Here is a 24847-nt window from a genome sequence, read left to right on the forward strand (position 1 = left end):
CATGTAGAGTGACTATACCCAGAAAAACGGAGAAGTCATCACCTTTTACTAAAATATTACTACCTGAAGAACTTACTAAAGGTCAAATTCTATATTAAAAAATTCTTTCTAGCATTTCACCATATTTCTGAATACCTGGCTGCCTTTGGTTTTTATATTCATATTATGCTTTTACTTAGATTCCTTTTTTATCATTGTAGAGCATCTCTTTAACTTTTTTTTTTCATGGAGGGGGGGAAATAAACTCTCTGAATTTCATGTCTGAAAATATCCTTATTTTTTCCCACACATTTGATTTATATCCTGGCCCATTCATACAATTCTAAGGTCATGTCCCCCATTCACCCCAGTTGAGCATCTTAAAGTTTACAGCCCTTTTGTTTTTTAACATTGAGTTTTACTGATGAGGAGTTTAATATCACTCAGATTCTTTTTATTTTATAAGGCAGCACTTCTCCCCTCTGACATCTTTTATTATTTTATTTTTGTCTGTGAACTCATAACATTTCATCAGGGTATTTTTAGTTAAGGGTCTTTTCATTAATTCTGAGCTCTTTCAGTCTGATGCTTTGGGTATATCTCTTTAGCTTAGGGAATTTTTATTGTATTTTTCTTTGTTTTCTTATCGGCATTGTCAATGTATTCTTCTGAAATGTTTCTTAAAAGAGTGGTGGGCCTTCCATATCTTGACTTCCATACCTCTTAATGTATATTTCCCAATTTTTGTATTTTTATTTCATTTATCATTAGATTTATTCAACTTTAGTTTTTAGATCACTACATTGCCTTGAATTTATTTAGTCCTTCCATTTATATTTTGATTTTCACAATTCTATTTTAATCCTCATCGATGCTATATAATATTTTCCTTAGATTTCTTATTTTTCATGGCAGCAAGTTCTTGTTTTATAAATGTAACACTCTTTCCAGTAGTTTCCTGAAATTGCTCTATTTCTTCTCGTCTCAGTTGTCTTGCTTATACACTTGCACAACTTTTCCTAAAATTTCTGGTGATTTCTGGTTGTCGATTCATATATATGAATGAAAGATAAGATTTCTTATTATAGGTAGCTTGTATGGGTTCCTCTGTACTTGAGTAGATTCCCCATCTGACCTCTTCCTTGACTGGGAAAGCTGGGTGAATGGCTTAGACAGCTTAGCAATCAGACTTCCTTGTACAATATGCAGGTGGAAATCCAGCGTCCCCAGGAAAGGAGGGCCCTGCTCTGGGGGTAGAAAGCTTTCCTGTAGTTCACTCCGCAGACTGTCTTCACCTTCCATGAGATGTGGAGCCCAGGGTTACCTCAAGTTGTACTCTGCTTCTTCTTGGACTCTACGGCTATTCCTGGAGTCCTTTCTTAGACAGATGGCATTGGCAAAGAGTTCTCTGGGGACTTTCCTGGTGGCGCAGTGGTTAAGAATCTGCCTGCCAATGGAGGGGACACGGGTTCGAGCCCTGGTCCGGGAAGATCCCACATGCCGTGGAGCAACTAAGCCCCTGCGCCACAACTACTGAGCCTGAGCTCTAGAGCCTGCGAGCCACAGCTACTGAGCCCACATGCCGCACTACTGAAGCCTGTGTGCCTAGAGCCTGTGCTCTGCAATAAGAGAAGCCACCGCAATCAGAAGCCCTCCCATCACAATGAAGAGTAGCCCCCGCTCTCCACAACTAGAGAAAGCCTGCGCGCAGCAACGAAGACCCAATGCAGCCAAAAATAAATAAATAAATAAATTAATTAAAAAAAAAAAAAGAGTTCTCTGACCTCACTCTGTGTGTAAAAGCCCCAGCTGCCAACAGCATCCCTTAGAAGAGGGAGATGGGTCTCAACAAGCCCAGCTGCTCCAAATGTAGTTCTTTAATGAATTACACTAATGGCTTCTCCTTGGTCTATGGTTGGTGCTTTAGCTGGAATGGTCTCTCTGGCTCTCTTGGGAAGAAGAGAACTTCCTTCTGGTGTCTTGGGCTGTAGTGTCTCGGCTGTTCTAATGTAACCATTAGTCTTACCCCATCTGCTTAGTTCTTCATGCTTTAGAGTTTCTCAAAATTTCCAGTCCATTGATGGCACTCTTTCTTGTTTTCCCGTGCTATTGTGCTTTCATTTTTTACATAACATCTCTTCTGTTATTCTAATAGGACCTTGGGGCATGAGACTAGTCATTGTGTAGGTTTGTAAGGTCATTCCACTGTATTATACAAGAAACCAACTTGTATTTAACCCGTTAAACATTACAGAGCCACTGCTTCCAAATAGTGTTTGTGGTCTAGGTTCAGTGTTGAGGGAAAATGTTTTTGGTCAAATAAAAATATATAAGCATACACGGCATACTTCATATGTAAAACCATCTTGACAACAGCTGGCAAGATTATTCATTGCCTCAGCAGAAAATGGATTTTATTGAGTGATTGTGAATCTTTCTAAATCACCTTGTGATTTACCAGCTGCAGTGAGCCTAGTTGAATTCAGTGAGCGTTTATTGAAACTGATTGCTGTTTATTGTTCATTAAGGAATTTAGTCTTAAGCACATGATGTCTGTTTTTATCAAAACATATATAACTCTACAAAGCCTACATAGAGTGTATATATATATATATAAAATCTCTCTCTCTTTCTCTGTGTGTATATATATATATATATGTATATATATATATGTATATATATGGGGGGGGGAGATTTTAGCACATACTTTCTGTGAATGGGGTATTAGGTGTCTGTAAAATAGAAATTTATTACAATTACTAATGATGTCAATTTGCTCTTTTACTTTCCATAAACCGTAGAGAATATTTGATGCCAGCATGCTGCTAAATTAATTTATGTAAGAATTTCTGTCTATGCTTAATGCCATGACTTTTAGTTTAATGTTGGTTTAGGACTAAGTGCCTTATCAGTTAACTTTTTTTTTGTACATTGACTTGGTGTTCTGCATATTAGCTATAATTTTTCTTTGAAAATGAATATATAAATTTGTATATTCATCTAATGTTTTATAATCTTGGATTTTAATAATAATAGTATGTTTTTTTCCCTAGCTGAAAAAAATTTTTTTAAACTTTTTAGTTTATATCGGAGTGTAGCCGATTAACAATGTTGTGATAGTTTCAGGTGCGCAGCAAAGCGACTCAGCCATACATATACATGTATCCATTCTCCCCCCAAATTTTTTTTGCTGATGAAATATTTCTAATAAAGAGGAAACATTCATACTTAAATGTTTTAGACTTACTAGATTTAAGGAAAAATTTAAAAATAGACCTATCTTTCAACTCTGTGTCATCAGATTATATTGCCTACCACCTCAGTTGTAACTTTTATAGACCCCTGGGTGGCTCCCCTATATTCCTCAATAGTTTTAACTCTATAGACGTCTGGGTGGTTTCCCTGTATTTCTCAATAGCTTTAACGCAATATACTGCCATTCTTTCTAATACTACATGTGTGTTCATTCTTGCAATTTTTGTATACATGTAAATGACCTTTCCATCACACTGACCTCTTTGTTGAACTCCTCTCACCCAGTGATCTATTTTTCACCTTATTTCCTGTCTTAGCCACTCCTCTTGTTGTTACTCAATAACTGCAGTTCTCCAGAGTCTCACTTTCAAGCATCCTTCTCTCCAACCATCTTCTCCTCTTTATCTAGCTCACTGCCTCTAGTATCCCAACCCCTACTTTTCTTTGACCCTACCTGGATGTCCAGTCCATTGATCCTACCACATTTGCATTTTCCCTTACCTCTTTGATGTCCTTGCTCAGCTTAAATTCCGGGGCCAGTGGCCAGTCGTTACAATTCTTCCATTGCACGTACTCCCAAGTATTGCTACCTTGCCCCTCTCTCAGCTCATCCTACTCAATTAGTTAAACCATAAACCTGCCTAAATACAAATTTTTGCCTCTTTCATGCCTACACCTGTGCAGCTGAACAGGGCTGGGAGAAAAACATGCTACCACACAAACTTGTCTTACTTTAAATTTGTGACAACAAATCTCAAGTGGCCAGGTAATCCTACACTCCTGGGTCACTATTTTTCATTTGTTTCCCTTTTCTCAAAACTCCCAGTCTTCATCTCCCATTCTCTGTTTCTGCTGTTGACACTTGTTTCCTACTTCCAGACAATTTGAAGAGGAAACCCACAGACCAACAACTGCAGAGCAGGGATACCTTTCTGTTTTGTTCACTGACCAGCTGAAACGCACAGTGTCTAGTTTATAGTGAACGCTCAATAAATATCTGTTGCACAAATAAAAGAGAATGATTGTCATTCTAAAGTAAGCATTGAAAAATATTAATTGAAAAATTGCTGTGAACACTATCTGTCTCTTCTGTCTGGGTAGTTCACAGCTCCTTTCCCTTGTTCATGTTGGAACTCTTGGTCTTCCACCACTGAACCATCCCTTGTTCATTGCTCCGTATTATAGTGAATGGCACTGACATCAGCTCAGTCATTCAAACCCAGCACCTGGGTGATTCATTCTTTAGGCTGATTTGACCCACTCCTCGCCAGGTCAGGTCTACTTTTAGAAATTTATGTATAAAGTCAGGCCATTGCTTTGCACCCTCACTTAAAACACAGCTATATAGTTCAGTAGTCTCTGAACAGTTTCGGCACATCTTTTCAAAGGGTAAATCAATTTCAATTCCTTAATTAACATCATTCACTAGCTTTGCATTCCGTTTAAAGTAATATTCAGTCTATATGTCAACCAACAAAGCCCTGCAAGTTCTGGCATCTGCCTAGCTCTTCAACTCACTATTCCCTGCTGGCATTTGACAGCTCTTTGGAATATACCAAGCCCCACAATGCCCAGGAGTCTTTGCATTTATTCTTCTCTCTGCCTGAACTGCTAGAGATTTGAAGGTCTGGTTCTAGTTTTACCCTCAGGTCTCAGATCAAATATCATTTCCTCAGAGAGGCTTTCTTGATCACTCCCTGTAATATATCTTACCCCCATTTATCTAATATAATCTCTGCCTTTTTTCCATAGAACTTACCAGAATCTATATTTCTTTACTTATTGATTTTATTATTTGTTTATTGTCTTACTCTTCAAAAGAATGTAAGCTCCCTAATCCCTGGGCCATGCCAGTCTTGTTTATTCTGAGATGAGAGCCTACTATAAATATGTGATATGAAAGATGTATCAAGGGAACTTTTGCTCTCTGTAGAATCTAGAGCATCTTATCATAAGAGATGAAACCATAGGTTGGGGACCATGTTTAGGTAGTTTTGAATGCTATGAAGGGAGGTATGTGGGGTTTGTTTTTTGTGGGGATTTTTTTTCAGGTAATAATGCAGCTACAGAAGGTTTTTAGTAAAGTTATTGACATGATTTTTTCATTTATTCATTCTTTCTTTTAGCACATATGCCAGGAACTGTTCTTTGATCTTGGGAAACAAAGATGTCTAAGACATGTTTCCTGACCTCAAGAACCCTTCAGAGAGCTGAACTGGTAAACACATGATTTAATACAGTGGCATGAGTGTTGTGTACAATTGTATTTGTAATATTATTCAAACACTTACTATGCCTAACTAACTCTGCTTGGAACTGATCAGAGCCTTTTTTTTTTTTAAATTCCATGTGGTTCCTATTATTCTGGTGACTTCTTTGAAGCTATATTTAGTAGGCATCTGTGTCATCATTTGCCCACAATTCCTTCTTCTTTTAATAAATGCCATTTTTAACATTCCTATGGCAATTAAAAAGGCTATAATTTTCTTCATGTCCTTACGACTCTAGCCTCAGTCGCATAGCTCCAGGTGGACACCTGATCAATACGTCCACTCTGTCTCTGCTGGGAATATTTATATTTAAGACCCAGAGCCTCAAAGTTCACTTCTGTCTGTTGATCTAAGATGTAGGAGCTAAATAATCACAGAGATGTAGGGTTATTCTTAATCTTCATTATAAAACTACTCATTTTTTTTTTTTTACTTTCCCTAACTGGATTATATTCTATAATATATAATGAGGTGAATTAGTTGCCTTTTACTGTGTATTACAAATGAGTATCATAACCTAATTTTATATTAAATGATTTTTAAGAAGGGCCAAAGAGTCTTTCAAAACAGGGGTGAGAATTTCTTATTCCCTAGGCCTGTATGCTTGTGTTTGGATGCGTGGCTAAGATTGTTTGCATTGGTGGGTTGTTGGTGAGGGGCAGGTGACCTGAAATAAGCAGGGAGTTAACACACACCTTTGTAAAAGTGCATATATCCTAGTTGGGTTGTGCATCTTGTATGCAGTCCTTTAATGTATAGTGAGTGGTTAAATCTATGGAATATACTTGACACTTGTGCCTATCAAACTCAATAAATAACTGATACTTTCAATTATTGCTATTCACATTGCTTCCTTTCCTGTTGAGCTCAGCCTTCCAGTGAAATCTCAGTTCTGATTGGGAATGAGAGAACATTTAGGGTGGGCCTGGGCATGGTCCTGAGGTGGAGGAAGGTTGATTAACCAGAGGACAGTTTGAGTTCTGTGAACGGAAGAGTCTGACCGGAAAACATCAAACAGATGTCTGTCCCCTTCTCACTTGTGCATGGAAACCTAGATGCTGCATTGCAACCTATTTGTTGCCAAAGCCAAAACTCATAACAGAGCCTAGAGGTGTAATGAAGCAGAAAAAAAAACTTCCTCCATTCTACTTCTATTTAGCAAAATGGAGTGAATGAAAAGGCAAGGGTTCTGGTGGAGGTGGAAACCAAGTGGGATTCTATCAGTTGGGAATGCTGACATCAGTTTAAAATAAGGCTGTTTCAGAAAAATAAGCTACTTTGGAGACAGTTGATTTTCAAGTGGATAGTCTCTCATTTATTTGTTGACAATTCAATGCCCATTAACTACCTATTTATGAAAAACAGGTGGTGGTGGAGAGGGTGAGTGTTTGGAAGGTTGTGATCTCATGCAAATTTTTAATAAGACCTAATTAAAAAGAGAACATTGAAACATATGCAGATTTAGAATGAATTAATTCAGTCGTCAGATCTTAATGCCAGCTTTGAACTAAAATATTCTACAGATGGTAATGTGCCACATGCCAATTAATATTTAAGATAATTATGGTGTTGAGTAAAAAATATATTTGATTGACACCACCTCCATTATTACTATAGTGTAATATCCTGTATATTTACTGATTTAACAAAAAGACTATATGATGAGAAAGTCCTCAGATTTTGGAAATGGTTTTAATTTTGTTTCCTGATAACTTTCTACTAAGGCTAGTACTTACCTCTCAGGGAATGAAGTAAGAAGTAACTTACTCCTAAGCAACTAATTAAGTAAGTAAATTTTTAGGCAGAATGCCATGCTATCTGTTTGCTGTGTGACCTGAAGCAAGGATTCTTAACCTGGAGTCAATGAAACCTTAGAGGGTTAGCCCATGGATGGGTAAACACCCAGGAATATTATGTAAGATTTGATGTTTGTGTGTATACATGTACTTTTTGGTTTTTTAACCAAGAGAGTCCATAGCTTTCATCAGATGAAAAGAATCTATTAAAATGTGTTCTACTGTTGCCTGATTACTCATTCCCTTAACTACGCACACATTATTTAATAATAAATGACTATAATGAGCTACCAGCTCACTCATGGTTTTGCTTTTATCTAGTGGACGTTAAAATTAAAATGTATTTTGTGACAGTCATTATTGCTATTTAGTTAGCATTCATTTTCCAACTTATTAATTATGGCCGTGCTCTATATAGTACAAGGTTATAATAGCCCTAACTTCCATGTATTCACATGATGTATAATACAAATTTGCAGTCAGTAATTAATGATTTATGTTCTCTAGATTGTTTTTCAAAATTTTTAAAAATAATGTTATCTTCCTATATATTTATGTTTTAAAAATAAATATATTTGAATTGGTAACAAAATTATAATTAACAAAAAAGGAAACATATCAATGCAGGGGCTGTCTCAATTTATAGTATATTCATGACGTTAAAGACTGCAGTTTATAATAAACTCTATTAAGAGAGCATTAATTAGTTTTATAATCAGAAAAAATAAAGCCAATAAAAAGATGCAATGTACATAGTCTGTCAAAAACATATGCTATAAAAAATATCTGATAAAAATGGTAATAACAGTAGTGGTAATAATAAACATATAAATATATAAAAATAATATAGAAATATATAAAAGTAATAATAAACTTGAAAATATTAGCTAATACCACCTTTGGGTAGATCATTAAGGGGGGTTTAGTCAGGAAAACAGAAGCAACTCCGTATCTGGGTCATATGGGGTTTAATACAAATAAGTTTGCATGACGGAGAGTTAGAAGGTCGGGGCGCAGAGGCCAGGGAAATGCTGAAGGTCGGGGGGCTGTCTGTCACCAAAGGTGGAGGAGCCCACCCTGAAAATCACCACCTGGATATCCAAAACAAGTGGTTTTCAATTCCTTGCCTGGAAGCTGCTGCAGTTCTCCAGTACTTTTGTACCACTCCTACAGCTATCCCAGTCTGCAGTGGAGGTTTCCACAAATTTGCCATGAAGCTGATGTGAATCCCTCATCTGCCGTCACATCTGCTTGCAATCAACTCCAGAGAATAATTTCTTCTGCTTCTCTTACTTTCTAAGTCTTCTATGAATTCCTCACATTGAGATACTGTACTCTAACCCAGATCATATAAAGAAGATTCTGGGAAACAGTTCCCAGCCTTAGAAGAAAATGTTAGGCCACCCATCACAATAGGCTACATATATCCCAAGCACTTTATGAATGCTTTGCGATCATTATCTTATTTAATCCTCCTGGCCACTGTATCATGTAGGTACTATTATCATCCACATTTAGTAGATGAAGTATTCAACGTTAAAGTGATTAAGTTTCTTCCCCAAAGTCATACAGCTACTAAGTAGAAGACGAGTGATTTGAAAAAGTGTCCATAGGATTTCAAAGCCTGTGTCTAATCACTGCCTTATCCTGTTTCTTCTATCGCATCTCGCTTATATCGGTAATATTATTGATATCAATTAACTATGAGTTAAATCCTCTGTTGAGGACAGCTGCTAATATATTTTGTTTGCAACTTGAATGCCCCATCTTTATCTAGCCTTTGAGTGCAAACAGGGTCACATTAAAATTAATACCTTTATTTTATCAATTCCCAAGCCCTTGGCCTAAAATTTCCACAATGTTTTTGTTACAGGACAGGAGTGCTATTGCCATTTCCATTGTTTCAATTTATTTATGCCCACAGCCAAAACCTCCCAGGGATCTTTCGCTAAAGGAAAGCTTGAAAACCACCGAAGGAGCAAATGAGGAGGGCGGCCCACACTACAGGCCTGATTCCTGGTTGACAGGCAAGGGTATTAGATCCTTGGGTAAAGGAAAGCTTGAAAACCACCGAAGGAGCAAATGAGGAGGGCGGCCCACACTACAAGCCTGATTCCTGGTTGACAGGCAAGGGTATTAGTAGAAGCTGCCCAGGCGGGTACCCTCCAAAGCTTCTTGCCAAAGTTCAGGGCAGCCTCTGAGCCTAAGGCCCGAGCTCTGGGGAGGGCTCTCGTCGCGGAACTGTCAGGCGGGGCCCGGGCCCTGGTCCTCGTGGTCCTCCGAGCTGGGAAGCATCCTCATTGGGTCTGAGGCTGAAGTCTGGTGTGGGCAAGGCAGGAGGGTGGGGTTTCTGGCTCCAGACACGATTCAGTAGACACAGGGATACCCTGGCACACTGCAGCCAGCTCCCGGGGCGCTGGGGTCGCCATCCAGAGCGTGGCAGGGTTCCCAGGCTCTGCAGACGGCGTCCCGGGACAGGCTTGGGGCAGCGGCCAAAAAGCCACGTCGGTGTATCTCCCTCGGGACAGCTGCGGGGGCGACTGCATTCCGGGGCAGGAAGAGGGTGACACCCCACGGACCCTTGCTGGGGAGCCTGCTCTCAGGCGCTCGGGCACCGCGAGGGCTCGGGACTGGCGGGTGGGATCCGTCGGGCCCGCCTCCGCGCCCGAGTCCGCGCCCCGGAGTGCGCCTGCGCGGGGCCGCCGTCCGGCAGAGCGGGCAGCGTCGGCGGAGCGCGTTGTTGCCGCGCCGGCTGGCGTCCGCGCGGGCGACGGGTGGCTCAGCAGGGGACGGCCGGATGCAGCGTCGCTCTGTTGGTCAGGCTCTGACACCCCGGAGTTCCATGGCACAACTCTTACGCTCAGGGTAAGAATAGTTAATGAGCCCCGCTCTCCCTCCCCGGAAGCACAGAACATTCTCTAACGGCGTTCGGCCTCCACCCCCGACATTGGCCCGCTCTTCTGGAATACTCTTTTCCTTATGGTGGCCGGCCCCTGACCACCTTGTGCGGTCGGGTGTCTCTCTCCCACCTGACCTTCAAGGTTCGCGGCTCCTTTCTCATCTCCTCGATCTGTCGGCCTCTCGGTTCTCTCTGTGTCTCAGTCCTAGTGGGGAAAACCAGCCTTTTTATTGCCGGTAACGTCTTTGCAAATTTAAGGATTTAAAATGTTCACGTCTGGGAAAGAGTTTAAGTCCTCGAAATCATTAAAGTCCGAATGCCAGTGGCTTTACATGGATTGAGTGAGAGGCAGGGTAATTCCTCTTTTAAATGCAATAATCTAGAACTAGACTCTTGATCAACCAAGATACCCAATACACCTTATTGCAAACATAAGCTCTTTTCATTTTGTTTATGACGGTTTTTGTCCTGTTAATCTCGTATATTCATTCATGGAATATAAGGGTGTCCAAAACTAGCTACTAGACGGATGCTATTTAAAAAAATTAACAGTGACTACTTGGTCTAGTATGACTGTATGGTCCATCTTCTAAAGACAATATAGGGACACTTCAGTTTATTTTAAAAGGAAAAAAACCCAGAAACTTTCCATCTAACTTGAAAGTTAAAAAGAAAAAGTGCATGAGATCTTCAGAGGTTTCAGGGTAGAAATTGCTTTAGCTTTAAAGCCCTGTTATCTGACCTAATTTTGCTTTATCGGAGTGCCCAGGCCTTCTGTGACAAGAGTAATCTAGTTGGTCCTTCTATTTATTTTTCTCTCTATTTTCTCATAGCTTTTGTAATGTACAGTTAATTTAAATAGAATATAATGCATCATTTTTACAGTAGCAGAATCTAAAATGTTTTAAATTATGTTCCACTTCTGTGTAATTGGGTTTTAATTGAAACTTGCATTGCTCTACCATGTAGAGGAATGACCTCTTAAGTTATAACCATAATTGAGACTTTAAATAACAGAAGTAAAGAAGACCTTTGCCAACTGGTTGTTTGCTTACCTGTTTTTTAGAATATAAAAACGGCTTACATTTGTCTGACAAATATTTTGCTTCACAGTGTGTTCATAGTAGAAATCCTTTCCTCTTTTTAGTTCCAACTTTATGTTCAGTCTGCACATTTTTGAAATACCTTGAATTATTTATCCATGTCTCTGAGATCAACTTGGAATCTTGTCATCTATAAAATCCGTTTAGCCTCTACTCAGATAAATCCATGTGTTCCTAGACTGTTATAAATGTCAACAAATATCCCTGAGGTATGACTGCAGTTTCTTGTGTAGGAGTTCAGAAGAGTGTGTTTTGCTGGGCTAAGAAATCTATGGATGCTTTAATTGTTGTTTATTAGGACAATAAGGGATTTTAATTTCTAATATTTACCTGGGGTCAGTAAACCAAATATTCATTCATTCATTCAACACCACCTATGAACTAGGTAGAATCTAGACCCTAAGGAGAGAGTAGAGATCAAACCAGGCCAGTCCTTGGTCTTAGTGCTGTAGTAGTGGGGGAGAAGAGTCAGGCACAAACTGATGAGCAAATATTAAATGAGATGATTCTGGAGAGTGCTAAATACTGCGAAGAAAATAAAGAAGTGATAAAAGCTTATGAAGATTCGTTAGGGTAAGCTTTTTTAAGAAGATATCATTAGAGACTGAATGATGACAAGGCAGCCATCTGAACATCCCAGAAAAGAGCATTCAAGGCAAAGGAAATAGGCCACCAACAAAAAAAGACAATGGGATGGGGAATTTCCAGTATCCCTTCCATTAGCAGTCCTAATACCTGATACCCAGTGTATCACTAGAACCACTGCCTCTCACAGAATCTGAACTTAAAATGACAATTGACAGACTAGAATTCTGGGCTAAACCCAACATGATGAAATGTGACTAATATGAATCTAAAGTGCTGCATGCAAGTTCACAAACCCAGTTGCACAGCACAAAGTGATGTTCAGTTGGCTTGGCAGCTGTTCATCGGAGAACAGTCTGGGGATTCTAATGGACCACAAATTGGCACTTGCTCTTGCTGTTCCTGACTGGCAAAAACAATGTGTAGATATTACCCTTAAGCAGATTTCTCCCCAATTTAAAGCATCATTAGAGCTGTCTAAAAATGGGACTCTCCATTGCTTCACGCCTTAAAAAAAAGAAAGAAAGAACAAGAACAAGAAAGAGTGAATACCTATCAGGGCTTTTGGAAAAAGGAACTTCGGTTGGAGAACCAGTTTAAGACATTTTTTGGTTTCTGTGGAGCTGTGACTTGTTACTTGTTTCTTTCATTCCAACAACATTTTCTTCATTTAGAGATATTTATATATAGTTAAGAAAGAAAAATGATATGGGTATATAAGGCACATGGTGAGGTTTATTGAAAAGTTAATATATAATGGCATCTCTCAAAATAGTAATCTGAAATCGAAAATTCTTTTTAGAATAAATTTCTAGTATGTTTTTGGACAAATATAATAATAAAAATAAATATATCTTGGCTTTGCCATGTATTAGCTGTGTAACATAGTTTACTTCTCTGCACTTCAGTTTCCTGGAAATCAGGACAGTAACTTGTGCCTGCCTGAAAAGATTATTATGAGGATTAAATTAGTGGTCATGCTTGGCAGTAATAAGTTATACAGACGTGTTTGCTCTTATGATTAGATGTAAACATATGCTTTACTTTGCCTTCAGGAATTAATGACCAAGTTAATTACTGAGACACCTGACCAGCCAATCCCATTTCTCATTGACCATCTTCAGTCTAAACAAGGAAACCGTGGACACCTTCAAAGAACTTTATCTGGATCTGCAGCTCTCTGGGCAGAAAGTGAAACATTAGGTAAATGAAAAATATATTTTACAGTTAATGTTAATACATTTAGACTAAAATTTACGAAAGTCTTTCTCTTTATAATGAATAAATCTAGGCGGTTACCTAGGGTTTCATGTATTCAGCGGAGACTTCATCTGTATGCTAAAATTTGTCAAAAAATCTTGAATTTGAATATATTGTTATGTATTAGCTTCAAAATATGAGCATCTCTGTATTCAATCTGAATAGAAATAAGATTCAGATTTGCATGAAAAGCTTTCATTTCATATGAATTAAAACGAATTATTTTAAATTTCTTATCTTTTTATGAAGAATTTGAATTAAGTGCTTATGGAGCTCATCTGTGTAGAAAGGTAAACAGTAGATTTCTACAGAGTTACCTTTTTTGTAGCCCAAATGGATAATTCCTCTCTGTTTCCCTCAGTTCTAATTTTACCTTATGTAGTAAATTCAACCTGAGGAGGCTTTATTCACTCTATTGGGGAACCAGCCTTACCAAGTATGCAATAGCCTTACCTCCCCAATAAGCACTGGTGATACAATTGGGTAGACGTGACTTCGATTTTTATTTATAAAATGTGTGTCCGACAGCTTATTTCTTCTACACCCTGGTCTGTTAGTTTGGTATTAGTATTTACTTCCAAACCCAAATCCCCACTCCCCCCCCAGACCTGTTGCTTGGGTAGCTGACTCCTCACCTGTCTCCCACGGTATCTGACTGACAGGATTCCAGATGCTTCCGGGGAGAACACCATCGCTTCTCTTCTCGTCATGCTGTGTGGGATCCCGTGAAAGGATTTTGGTTTTCTTTGGCTGTATCCTCACATTGGTGCCTAAAGTGGGTAGGGAATAGGTTATCCTCTGAAGAATGTAGACAACTCTGGTGTTAGTTATCCATACAGGAGTTCTCTGCTGCATACAGGAAACTAGAATATGAGCTTTTGGTACACAAAAGAGGGGACTCTTGGTTTTTCTTGGCCTCACTTTCTTATCGTTAGATTCTTAGTAGGGTGGCTCTTAGGTATAGGCTCTGGTTTGTAGGTGCAAAGAAGGCACCATTCTTCTGAAGGTGGACCAGATAAACATCTATGAGCTCACTGAAGCTCATAGGAGCCCATATTTATAAATTATCATATCTGGAGAGACAGTAGTGTATTAAATTCTCTAGCTTTAATCAGCAGACATTTAATATCTCACGTTTTTCACAGGTCAGAAGTCTGTGCAGGGTTTAACTAGATCTTCTATTTAATCTACAAAGCTGCAAATCAAGGTGTTGGAGGCTGGAATAGAATCTGCTTCCAAGCTCATTCAGGTTGTCGGCAGAATTAATTTCCTCGCAACTGTGTGACTGAGGTCCCTGTTTTCTTGCTGGATCTCAGCCAGGGGCTGCTCTCAGCAAATAGGTACAGCCCACAGTTCTTTGCCACATGACTCTTGCATCATGGCAGCTTATTTCTTTAACAAGTAAGGGAATTTCTTTCATTCAGGTTTACTAAGATGGAATCTTATATAATACAATGTAATCATGGCATTGACATCCCATTACCTTTGCCATATTCTGTTGGTTTGATGCAAGTCAAAGGTCCTGTCTACGCTCAAGGGGAGGGAATTATTTAGGGCATAACATCAAGGGACAGATATCTAGGGGGATCACTTTAGAATTCGGACTAGCACAAGTACTTAATGACTCATTGCTTGGAGAGGGAAGGAGATTATTATAACTCCCAGTTTACTAGGGTAATGGCATAAGTGCTTGTTTAATAAAGCAAGATGGGAACACAGGACTAAATTTATGAAGACCCATAATAAGTCCAGTTCCTTTGGATGAATTTGAATTTCTTGTGGGGTATCTTAGTAGATAATTCCAGCAGGCTGTTGGATATGAGTCTAAAACTCTGGGAATGGGTTAAGGCAGGAGTCGCAGGTATGGCATTCAGGATTGTACACAATAAAACCATGTGAGTGGGAGAATGGAAGAAGTTGTGGTCAAATTTAGAATAGGAGATGGAGTAGGAGAAGGCAAGGGTGAGATGATATCTTTTACCTTAAATTTTGCCTGTTTATTAGGAAGTGAGGTTGTTTGCTGAGGGCAAGAGGTTTGGGGATTGAATAGGGGAGATTGAAGTGAATGATATTAATTGTGAAAAGTCACTATGGGGAAGAAAAAACGAGTTGGCAAAGGAAAATAAAAAAGACTAAAGCAGTTCTGGGGCTTATCTGAAGTTCAAGACATAAATTAATCACGGAAACCGTGGGCAAGATTGTGATTTTTCCCCATAGTGCCCCGAAGTGCTGGGAGGAGGGACAGAAAAGCCGTTTGAGAGACTGATGAGAACTGTAGTTGTACCCTAGTGAGGATGGAGGCTGGAAGAGCAGTTCTGCGAAGGAGCTGAGGGTATTTCTGGGTAAATTGTGCAAGTGATCAAAGCACGTGGTCTTGTATGAGAGGGTAGGGAGCAAGGAAACAGTTTAGACATAAAAAGCAAGTCAGAGAGCTAAAAACCTTTGAGAGGCCTGTGTAAGGGGAGGTGTGGTGAAAACATGAAAGATTGAGAAGGACAGGGAAATTGTGATATTTGGGATCAAGACTTTTGAGGTGGAATGATTGCAGATGATGAGAACGTCCTGTGGGTGACCTGAGTTTGGGAGTGTGTGATGTCCAGGGAAGTGAAGCTCTTTAGAGTTGAGGAGGGCAGTGAAGTATGAGGTTCAGTGCACAGTTTGTTTAAGGATTAAGAGGTCACCAGGGTTTCATTCTCGCTGTTAAAAGGTCAAGGGTGACGGTGCCAGTGTCTCGAGTAGGGCTGTGGCAGAAATCAGGAGCAGAAAGATGCAGTAATGAAGAGGGGTGAGCAGTGTAGACAGGCAGCACTTACCACAAGAGAGGAGAAGCTTTCAGCTTAACGTGGATGGACCAGAAAAACGCAGTCTGTGGCAGGTGACACGTGGGGGAATGAACACCCTTCATTCCAGGAAACTGCAGAGGCGGGAGTGCCCTTGTGGAAAGAATGAGTGGCTCTTCTGACTTGGAGGGGATTTGAAGATAGAGGGCTGTTTGTTTACCGTGGAACGTATGCCGCAGGAGGTGAAGAGGAAAGATTTTAGAGGGAAGGGTATGGCAGGAGGGAGAAGGAAAGCATAGACTAATTCTTGGATGTGAATATTAACTGATGAAGTTATAATTCAGGTGACAGTAAATAATGCCAGTTTAAACTGTAACTGTAATTTTGAATTATTTCTTTTGGTGCTTTTTCTAATTAGTTAGAAAATGTCTCAATCGTCAAAATATATAGGTCAGTACTTTTTGAAAGTATCTGAAGGTGCCCTCTTTTTGCTTTTAAATGTATCCAGCATCTTGGGACATAACATCTTCTCAGAAGTCTGTCATTTAATGTCTAGGAGAAAATTGAAAGCAACCTTGTTTTTACTCATTTTTCGATATTCTGTTATTAAATACTTATGGGATTTGTTTTTTCTTTATTTCTGATATTCCAAAGTTTTACTGGGACTACATATAGATGTTTGTCTTTTTTCTTTAATTTTTCATTTTATTCAGTGAATCCTTTCAATTAGCAAACCCAGGTCTTCAGCCTAGAACAGTTTTCTTCTTGTGTACTTAGTTAATGTTTCTGTTGTGTTTGTTTTGATTTCTTCTTCAAGAAAATCAACTATGTATAAATTGAGTTTTCTTTATTGATAATTTCTAGGGAGGTTTGTCAAGCATGTTCTGTGTGTCACTGATTCAGTTTTCTGTAGTACTGGTTTTCTCTTTCTGGCTTTGTACACAAATTTAAATGTTGGTACGTATTGCATTTTAGCTTCCTGTCAGTGTTTCCTTATCTTCTTTAATTTCTCTTAGCAGTTATATTTTTATGTTTTATCTCTTTTCTCATTTCTTTCTGCTTCACAGACTCTATTTTCTTTTATTTTTATTAAGAAGATAAAATAGCTGCATTCTAAAATTTAAAGGTTTTTTCATAGAAAATCTTTCCCCAAACTGTGAATTTCCTCTATATTTTGAATGATGTATTTTTGTTTTTTATACTGAATCTTCCTTCTTAAAATGATATTTATTTTCTGTCTATTTGAATTTAAATGAGGAATGTTCTGTCTAGTTTCAGGTTTGTCAATAAATAGTGTAGGTAGACTCTTCTTTTTTGTTCCCTCACCATATAGCTTGAACCGTTTAGTTCTCAAAAATTTGGGGGAGACAGGTGAAATCATGGTTGCTACTAAAATTTCCAGTATCAGTCAAATCCTGTAGGTCTCTGCTAGACTGACAAGTGACTTTCTGTCTCTCATCTCTTTTTAACTGACTAAATAAGAACAATATCATTGCTGGAATATTTAAATTAATCTGGATTTTTTTTTTCTTTCCAATAGTAGAGAATTGAAAAAGCCATAAAATCCAATATATCATTGTTTCTGGCTCCTTTTAGTTTTTCTTTGTATCATGAGATGCTATGTTTTGTGTCTGTGATTTTTTATTCTTTTAGCTATGTTGCACTAGAAGAAAGTACGGTTCTAGTTTGTATGTAAAACGCAAAATTCTGATAGATTGTGAAACAATATAAGGAGATAAATCTGAGGTAGGGGCAAGCATTGTGGATGTCTAGAAATTTTTCAGTCTCTTTCTGATATGCCGATCTTTTGTCTTAATTCTATCTATGGAAATACTTCCTGGGTTCTGGCAGAATATAGACCAATATTTCTGTTCCTAGTGTTTTAGAATATTTGTGCCTCTTTTGGTATTTAATGGGATGTTGGAAGTAGAAAAATTGGACAACAGCTCATTAAGTACAAACTTAACATGAAAATTTGAGGAATCCCTATAATATCTCATGATGTCTACTTGGTATTTACAAGTGGGTAGTCAGAGAAGGATTTATGAGTCACCCATAGAGCTGGGATGATTTGAAGCTGTTTAAATTTAAACAAGAAGGCAGAAGGAAACTAAGGAATGTCATACAGATGAAAGATAAGAAAGCATGAATAAGACAGAGAAGGAACAGTAAGATAGGTGATATGGGGATGAGGAGCATGTAATGCCCTGAGAATAAGAGAAGAAAAAATTCCACAATATAAGTCTGTCTAAAAATATGGAATGCAAAGAAGTTAAGAGAGATGAACTCCTGGAAAGATCATTTCATTTGGAAGTTGGTATGACACTGACCACCTTTGAAGGGGAACTACAGCTTTCAGTAAAGGTGGTTGAACTACTCCTTCTTGAACAGAACAGTGGAAAAAATGAGAGAGACTATGGAGGAAGTGTAGGTGAGCACCAGTGGTTTTATGTGCCATAGTGAATACGATAAGGTAGCATCAAATGAGTAAAATTTACTTAAACACTTAGCTGTTTTTATCTACAACAGAATACAAGGCTTTATTCCATGACACCCATTTATAGAGTGTTATTTTAAGTAATCTGTGCCTTAAAAAGACTTTCGAATAATTTCACAGTTTACCATGATCTTAATCATATTAATATATAAGCTAATTCATATCAAATTCAAAACTCAAATTTACAGGAGAAATAAAGCAAGTAATACTTTGGGACATTTGCATTATTTTGATATGAGGTGACATAGCTTTTGCCAGGTATATCTAATTACTACATGGATTTAGTTTTTGACCAATCATGAAATCACTACTATTTTTATATGTATTTTTTTTTGTTTTAACAGAACATAAAGGAACAAGAAGGGAATTCAGAAACTATGATAAACCCTGGCAGTTAAATGCAAAGAAGCCTAAAAAGTCAAAAAGCGACCTTGCTGTGTCTAATATTTCTCCACCATCACCAGAATCAAAATCATGTAAGGAAGTTTGTCATTCATATATTACTTAATGTATGTAAGTGTGTGTTAGTAAAATGAAGAAAAGGTAAGAATTGAAGCCAAACTTTTTATCTGATATTCTGGCTATTCGAATGAATTTCACGTTTGTTTCAGCATTAACATTGAGCTTTATTTATATATAGCTACTCACTCATATTCTCAAGCATGTGTAATCGATTTAGATCCTTTTGAGTACAGTATTCTTTTAAGAATGTAAACTGCGTGGAGCAGGTCCCTTGCCTCTCATGAACAGTTGCAGTGTTTTATCACGTTCAGAGCAATACCAACCCTACATTTAATAAAGGACATAAAAGCAAATATTTTAGAGGGAAAGCAAAGAAGATTTCTGTTCAAAACATTTAACAAAATTTAAAAAAAATCCTTCACCCAGGATCTCTCTGAAGCCCTACCCATTTATTACTGAAGCTTGTATATTTATTCTCTCCCACGATGAGAAGTACCCCTTCTCTCTCAATGTCTCTCCTCCTTTCCCACTGCCTTTCCAGCCACTAAGTTTTTCCAGTGCTCTGTTACCACCACATATGCATAAACATGTCATGTAGCTTAGGATCTTGTAGCAAGTCAGTTATTCTTGGAAGACAAGAGAGCTTGAAAGCTGTTCTTACACATCAGTTTCTTGTGGTTGTTACAGAGTGAGGTGTTTGATTTTAATTTAAACAGGAAAAGGAAAAGGTAGAAAATACTTACTTTTGTTTGAAAAATTTGAAAAATCATTATGTGCTAACTGGAATCTGAATTTGGCTCATTTATGAAAATGACTGAAATTAACTCCTTGAGTTTCTTTCTTTATATAGTGGTACTCATAAAAAGTATTTTATCAACCACAAAGTTCTTGTGAGAATTATGTGAAGTACTACAAACTACAAATGTTCTTTTAAAATTATGATTGTAGCTAAATTATCCTGCTTCACCAGTTTGGTTTATGAAATTTGGTCCTAACATTTAAAAAAATATACAAGTTTAAAACTTAAATGTGTTGTTCACAACCATATTCCCAGTAATGTCCAGTACAGCTCCTGGCTCAATTAATAAGTATTCAATGAAAAAAATGTAAAGGAATAAATGAAAAATGAAATCAATCAGTTCTCAGTCTCACATTTCCCTTTCTATCCTTGGAAATGTCTTTCTGTCTGTCTCTCTCCCCCTCTCCCAATGATAAATCCATAACCCTAGGGGCTTATTTTAAAGGGCTGAGTCCTGGATCACATCACCTTGAGGGTAGAATGCTGTAAGGTCTTTCATTTTGCAGAGCCTTTGCTATTTATGGGATGCTGTGTAGCCACAAAATGTTACTGGTGGGCTGGGATCTGATATCTTTTCCTGTTCAGGTGACCTGCTCTCAACCTCTGGTTCCATTCGACTGTTAGCTCTTTAAAGGAAATTAATAACAGAGTATCATGAATGTTTAATGATGTATGTAGAGATAGTATATAGGATTCAGAGTTATTGATTGGAAATATATGGTTGAAACATAAATTATTCCTGAAGTAATAGAATATCTTTTGAACATAGACCATGGTAAGTTAAAGCTGTATATTGTAATATGTAAAGCACCACTAAAAAGAAGCACAAAAAGGCATAAATAAAAAGTTAATAAATTTATTAAAATAGGATGCCCCAAATTTTTTGATTTATTCTCCCAAAACAAAGGCAAGAAAAGAGGAGCAGAGAAATAAATAACAATCTCCTATTGAAATAAGTACAATCCCTATCCAAAATCTAGCAGGTATTTGACCCATGGAAATTGACAGTATTATTTTAAATTGATTTGGAAAGGGAAAGAACCATGATTATCTAAAGCAATCTTGAAAAACATGAAGTAGTTTGGAGAATTTACCCTACCTGACTTCAAGTCTTATAAAACTACAGTTATCAAGACAGTGTGATTTTGGTGAAAGGATGGACAAATAGATCAATTAAATTTAATAAAGAGTCTAAAAATAGACCTATGTATGCGGTCAAATGATTTTCCACAAGAACATCTAAGCAATACAGTAGGAAAAGAAAAATCCCTTCAACATGGGACATTCATATGGAAAATACACACAAGTTGATCCCTACCTTAATTCATACTGAAAATCAAACTGAGATGGGTCATAGACTTAAAGATGGAAACAAAAACAATGAAACTTCTAAAATAAAACATACAAATATAACTTTGTGACCTTGGAGAGGCAAAAAAGTTTTAGAGATGTTCTAGTTACCATGGCTTCATAACAAATCACTCTAAAATGCTTTTTTTTAGGTTAAATTAGCATAACAAAAATTAACCATTTTAAAATGTACAATTCAGTGGCATTTAGTACATTCAAAATACTGTGCTACCGTAACCTCTTTCTAGTTCCAAAACATTTCATCATCAGAAAAGGAAACTCTGTAACAAATAAACAGTCACTCAACATTTCTACCTCCCACCAGCCTCTGGGAACTTGCTTTCTGTTCCTGTGAATTTACCTATTTTGGTTATTTCATATTAATAGAATCATATAATGTGTGAGCTTTCTGTGTTTGGCTTATTTTACCCAGCATAATATTCATGTTTTCACGGTTCATTCCCATTGCAGCAGGTATCAGAACTTCATTCCTTTTTTCTGGCTGAATAACATTCCATTGTATAGATATACCACATTTTGTTTATCCATCCATCTATTGTAGGGTATTTTGGTTGTTTCTACATTTTGCTATCATGAATCGTGCTGCTATAAACATTTCATGCTCAAGTAACTGTTTGAACACTCATTATCCATTATTTTGAGTATATACCTTGAAGTAGAATTGCTGGGTCATGTTGTATGTTTAAACTTTTGGGAGAACTGCCAGTTGTTTTTTATGAAGGCTGTACTATTTTACATTCCCACCAGCAATGTAAGAGGTTTTCAGTTTCCTCACATTCTCACCAACATTTGTTTTTTTCTATTTATAACAAAAATATTATACCATCCAAATGGGTGTGAAGTGGTATCTCATTGTTGTTTTGATTTGCATTTCTGTGATAACTAATGATGTTGAGCATCCTTTCATGTTCTTCTTGGCCATATGTATATCTTCTTTGGAGAAATATCTATTCAGATCCTTGGTTCATTTTTTAAAGTAAGTTGTTACCCTTTTTTTCCTTGAGTTTCAAGAGTTCTTTATATATTCTAATCCTACACCCTTATCAGATATATGATTTACAGATATTTTCTCTCATTCTGTAGATTGTCTTTTCACTTTCTTGATAGTATTCTTTGATATGCAAGTTATTAATTTTGATGAAGCCCAATTTATCTATTTCTCTCTCTCTCTCTTTTTTTTTTCTTGTGCTTTTGGTGTCAACCCTTGCCTAATCCAAGACCATAAAGATTTACCCCTATGTTTTCTTCTAAGAGTTTCATAGTTTTAGTTCTTAAATTTAGGTCTTTGATTCATTTTGAGTTAGTTTCTGTTTATGATGTAAGGTAGGGGTCTAAATTCATTCTTTTATATGTGGATATTGAGTTGTCCATTTGTTGGACAGCATCATTTATTGAAAATACTATTTTTTACTCATTAAATGATGGTCTTGGCACCCTTGTTGAAAAGCAGTTGACAATGAATGTATTTATTTCTAGACTCTCAGTACTATTTCACTATTCTATATGCCTATCCTTATATAAGTACCACACTATTTTTATTACAGAAGCTTTATAATGAGTTTTAAAATTGGGAAGTGTGAGTACTTGACCTTTGTTTTTCTTTCTCAACATTATTTAGGCTATCCAGGGTTCTTTGCAATTCCATATGATTTTTAGGATCAGCTTTTCCATTTCTGCTGAAAAAGGTCATCGAGATTTTAATAGGAAATACATTCTGTTAATAGATCATTTGGGGATTATTGTGATCTCAACATTGTTAAGGATTCCAGTTCATGAACATGGGATGCCTTTACATTTATTTGTCTTCTTTAATTTCTTTGAACAGTGTTTTGTACTTTTCAGTGTACTGACTAGCACCTTCTTGGTTACGTTTATACCTAAGTATTTTATTCTTTTGTATGCTATTGTAAACGGAATTGTTTCTTATTTTCTTTTTCCAATTGTTCATTGGTAGTGTTTAGAAATACAACTGATTTTCAAGTATTGATCTTATATCCTGCAACTTTGCTGAGCTTGTTATTAGCTGCAACCATGTTTTTGTGGATTCTTTAGGCTATTCTACATATAAGTTCATGCCGTCTGCAAGTAGAGATAGTTTTCCTTTTCCTTTTCCAATTTGAATGCTGTTTATTTCTTTTTCTTGCCTACTTGGTCTGGATAGAAATTTTAATAGTATTGAATAGAAGTGATGAAAACAGGCATCCTTTCTTGTTCCTCATCTTAAGGGGAAAATTTTATTATTTTACTGATCTACGTGGTGTTAGCTGTGAGTTTTTCATAAACGTCTTCTATTATATTGAAGACATTCCCTTCTACTCCTAGTTTATTGGGAGCTTTTATTATGACAGAATGTTGAATTTTGTCAGAAGCCTTTTTCTCCATCAATCAAAATAATCATGCATTTTAAAATTGATTATATTAACATAATTATTACACCGATTATTTTCTTATGTTAAATAACTTTTGCGTTCATGGATAAATCCCACTTGGTCATGATGTTTAATCCTTTTTTTTTATGAGTTCATTTATTAGTTTTAGTTTTTATTGCATGGGAACAGCTTATAAATACTTTTTTAAATTTGATTTTTATTTTATATAGGGTATAGTTGATTTACAGTGTTGTGTTATTTTCAGGTGTCCAGCAAAGTGATTCAGTTATATATATACATATGTCCATTCTTTTTCAGATTCTTTTCCCATATAGGTTATTACAGAATATTGAGTAGAGTTCCCTGTGCTATACAGTAGGTCCTTGTTGATTATCTATTTTATATATAGTAGTGTGTATATGTTAATCCCAAACTCCTAATTATCCCTCCCCCCACCTTTCCCCTTTGGTAACCATAAGTTTGTTTTCCAAGTCTGTGACTCTGTTTCTGTTTTGTAAATAGTTCATTTGTATCATCTTTTTAGATTCCACATATAAGTGATATTGTATGATATTTGTCTTTCTCTGTCTGACTTACTCTATTTAGTATGATCATCTCTAGGTCCATCCATGTTGCTGCAAATGGCATTATTTTATTCTTTTTAATGGCTGAGTAATATTCCATTGTATATATGTACCACATCTTCTTTATCCTTTTCTCTGTTGATGGATACTTAGGTTGCTTCCATGTCTTGGCTATTGTAAATAGTGCTGCCATGAACATTGGGGTACATGTATCTTTTCGAATTATGGTTTTCTGTGGATATATGCCCAGGAGTGGGAATGCTGGATCATATGGTAGCTCTATTTTTAGTTTTTTAAGGAACATCCATACTGTTCTCCATAGTGGTTGTACCAATTTACATTCCCACCAACAGCGTAGGAGGGTTCCCTTTTCTCTATACCCTCTCCAGCATTTACTGTTCGTAGATTTTTGTTGATGGCCATTCTGACCAGCGTGAGGTGATACCTCATTGTAGTTTTGATTTGCATTTCTCTAATAATTAGCGATGTTGAGCATCTTTTCATGGGCTTTTTGGCCACCTGTATGTCTTCTTTGGTAAAATGTTTATTTAGATCTTCTGCCCATTTTTTAATTGGGTTGTTTGTTTTTTTGATGTTGAACTGCACGAGCTGTTTATATATTTTGGAGATTAATACCTTGTCGGTAGCTCCGTTTGCAAATATATTTTCCCATTCTGTGGGTTGTCTTTTTGTTTTCTTTATGGTTTCCTTTGCTGTGCAAAAGCTTTTAAGTTGAATTAGGTCCCATTTGTTTATTTTTGTTTTTATTTTCATTACTCTAGGAGGTGGATCCAAAAAGATACTGCTGCGATTTATGTCAAAGAGTGTTCTTCCTATG

At 37.1% G+C, this 24847-nt stretch overlaps 1 protein-coding gene across 1 annotated transcript in view; it reads left to right on the forward strand.

Moving 5' to 3' along the window:
- The window catches only part of LOC309646883 (uncharacterized protein C8orf34 homolog), a 351104-nt gene that overhangs the window by 39850 nt on the left and 286407 nt on the right, over positions 1-24847 (forward strand). Inside the window, 2 exon segments of the mRNA XM_082433666.1 lie at positions 12943-13090; positions 18769-18900. Coding sequence (XP_082289792.1) covers positions 12943-13090; positions 18769-18900 — 280 coding nt within the window.

The sequence above is a fragment of the Balaenoptera physalus genome, assembly GCF_965194825.1.
Source record: "Balaenoptera physalus genome assembly, chromosome: 17".
NCBI lineage: Eukaryota > Metazoa > Chordata > Mammalia > Artiodactyla > Balaenopteridae > Balaenoptera > Balaenoptera physalus.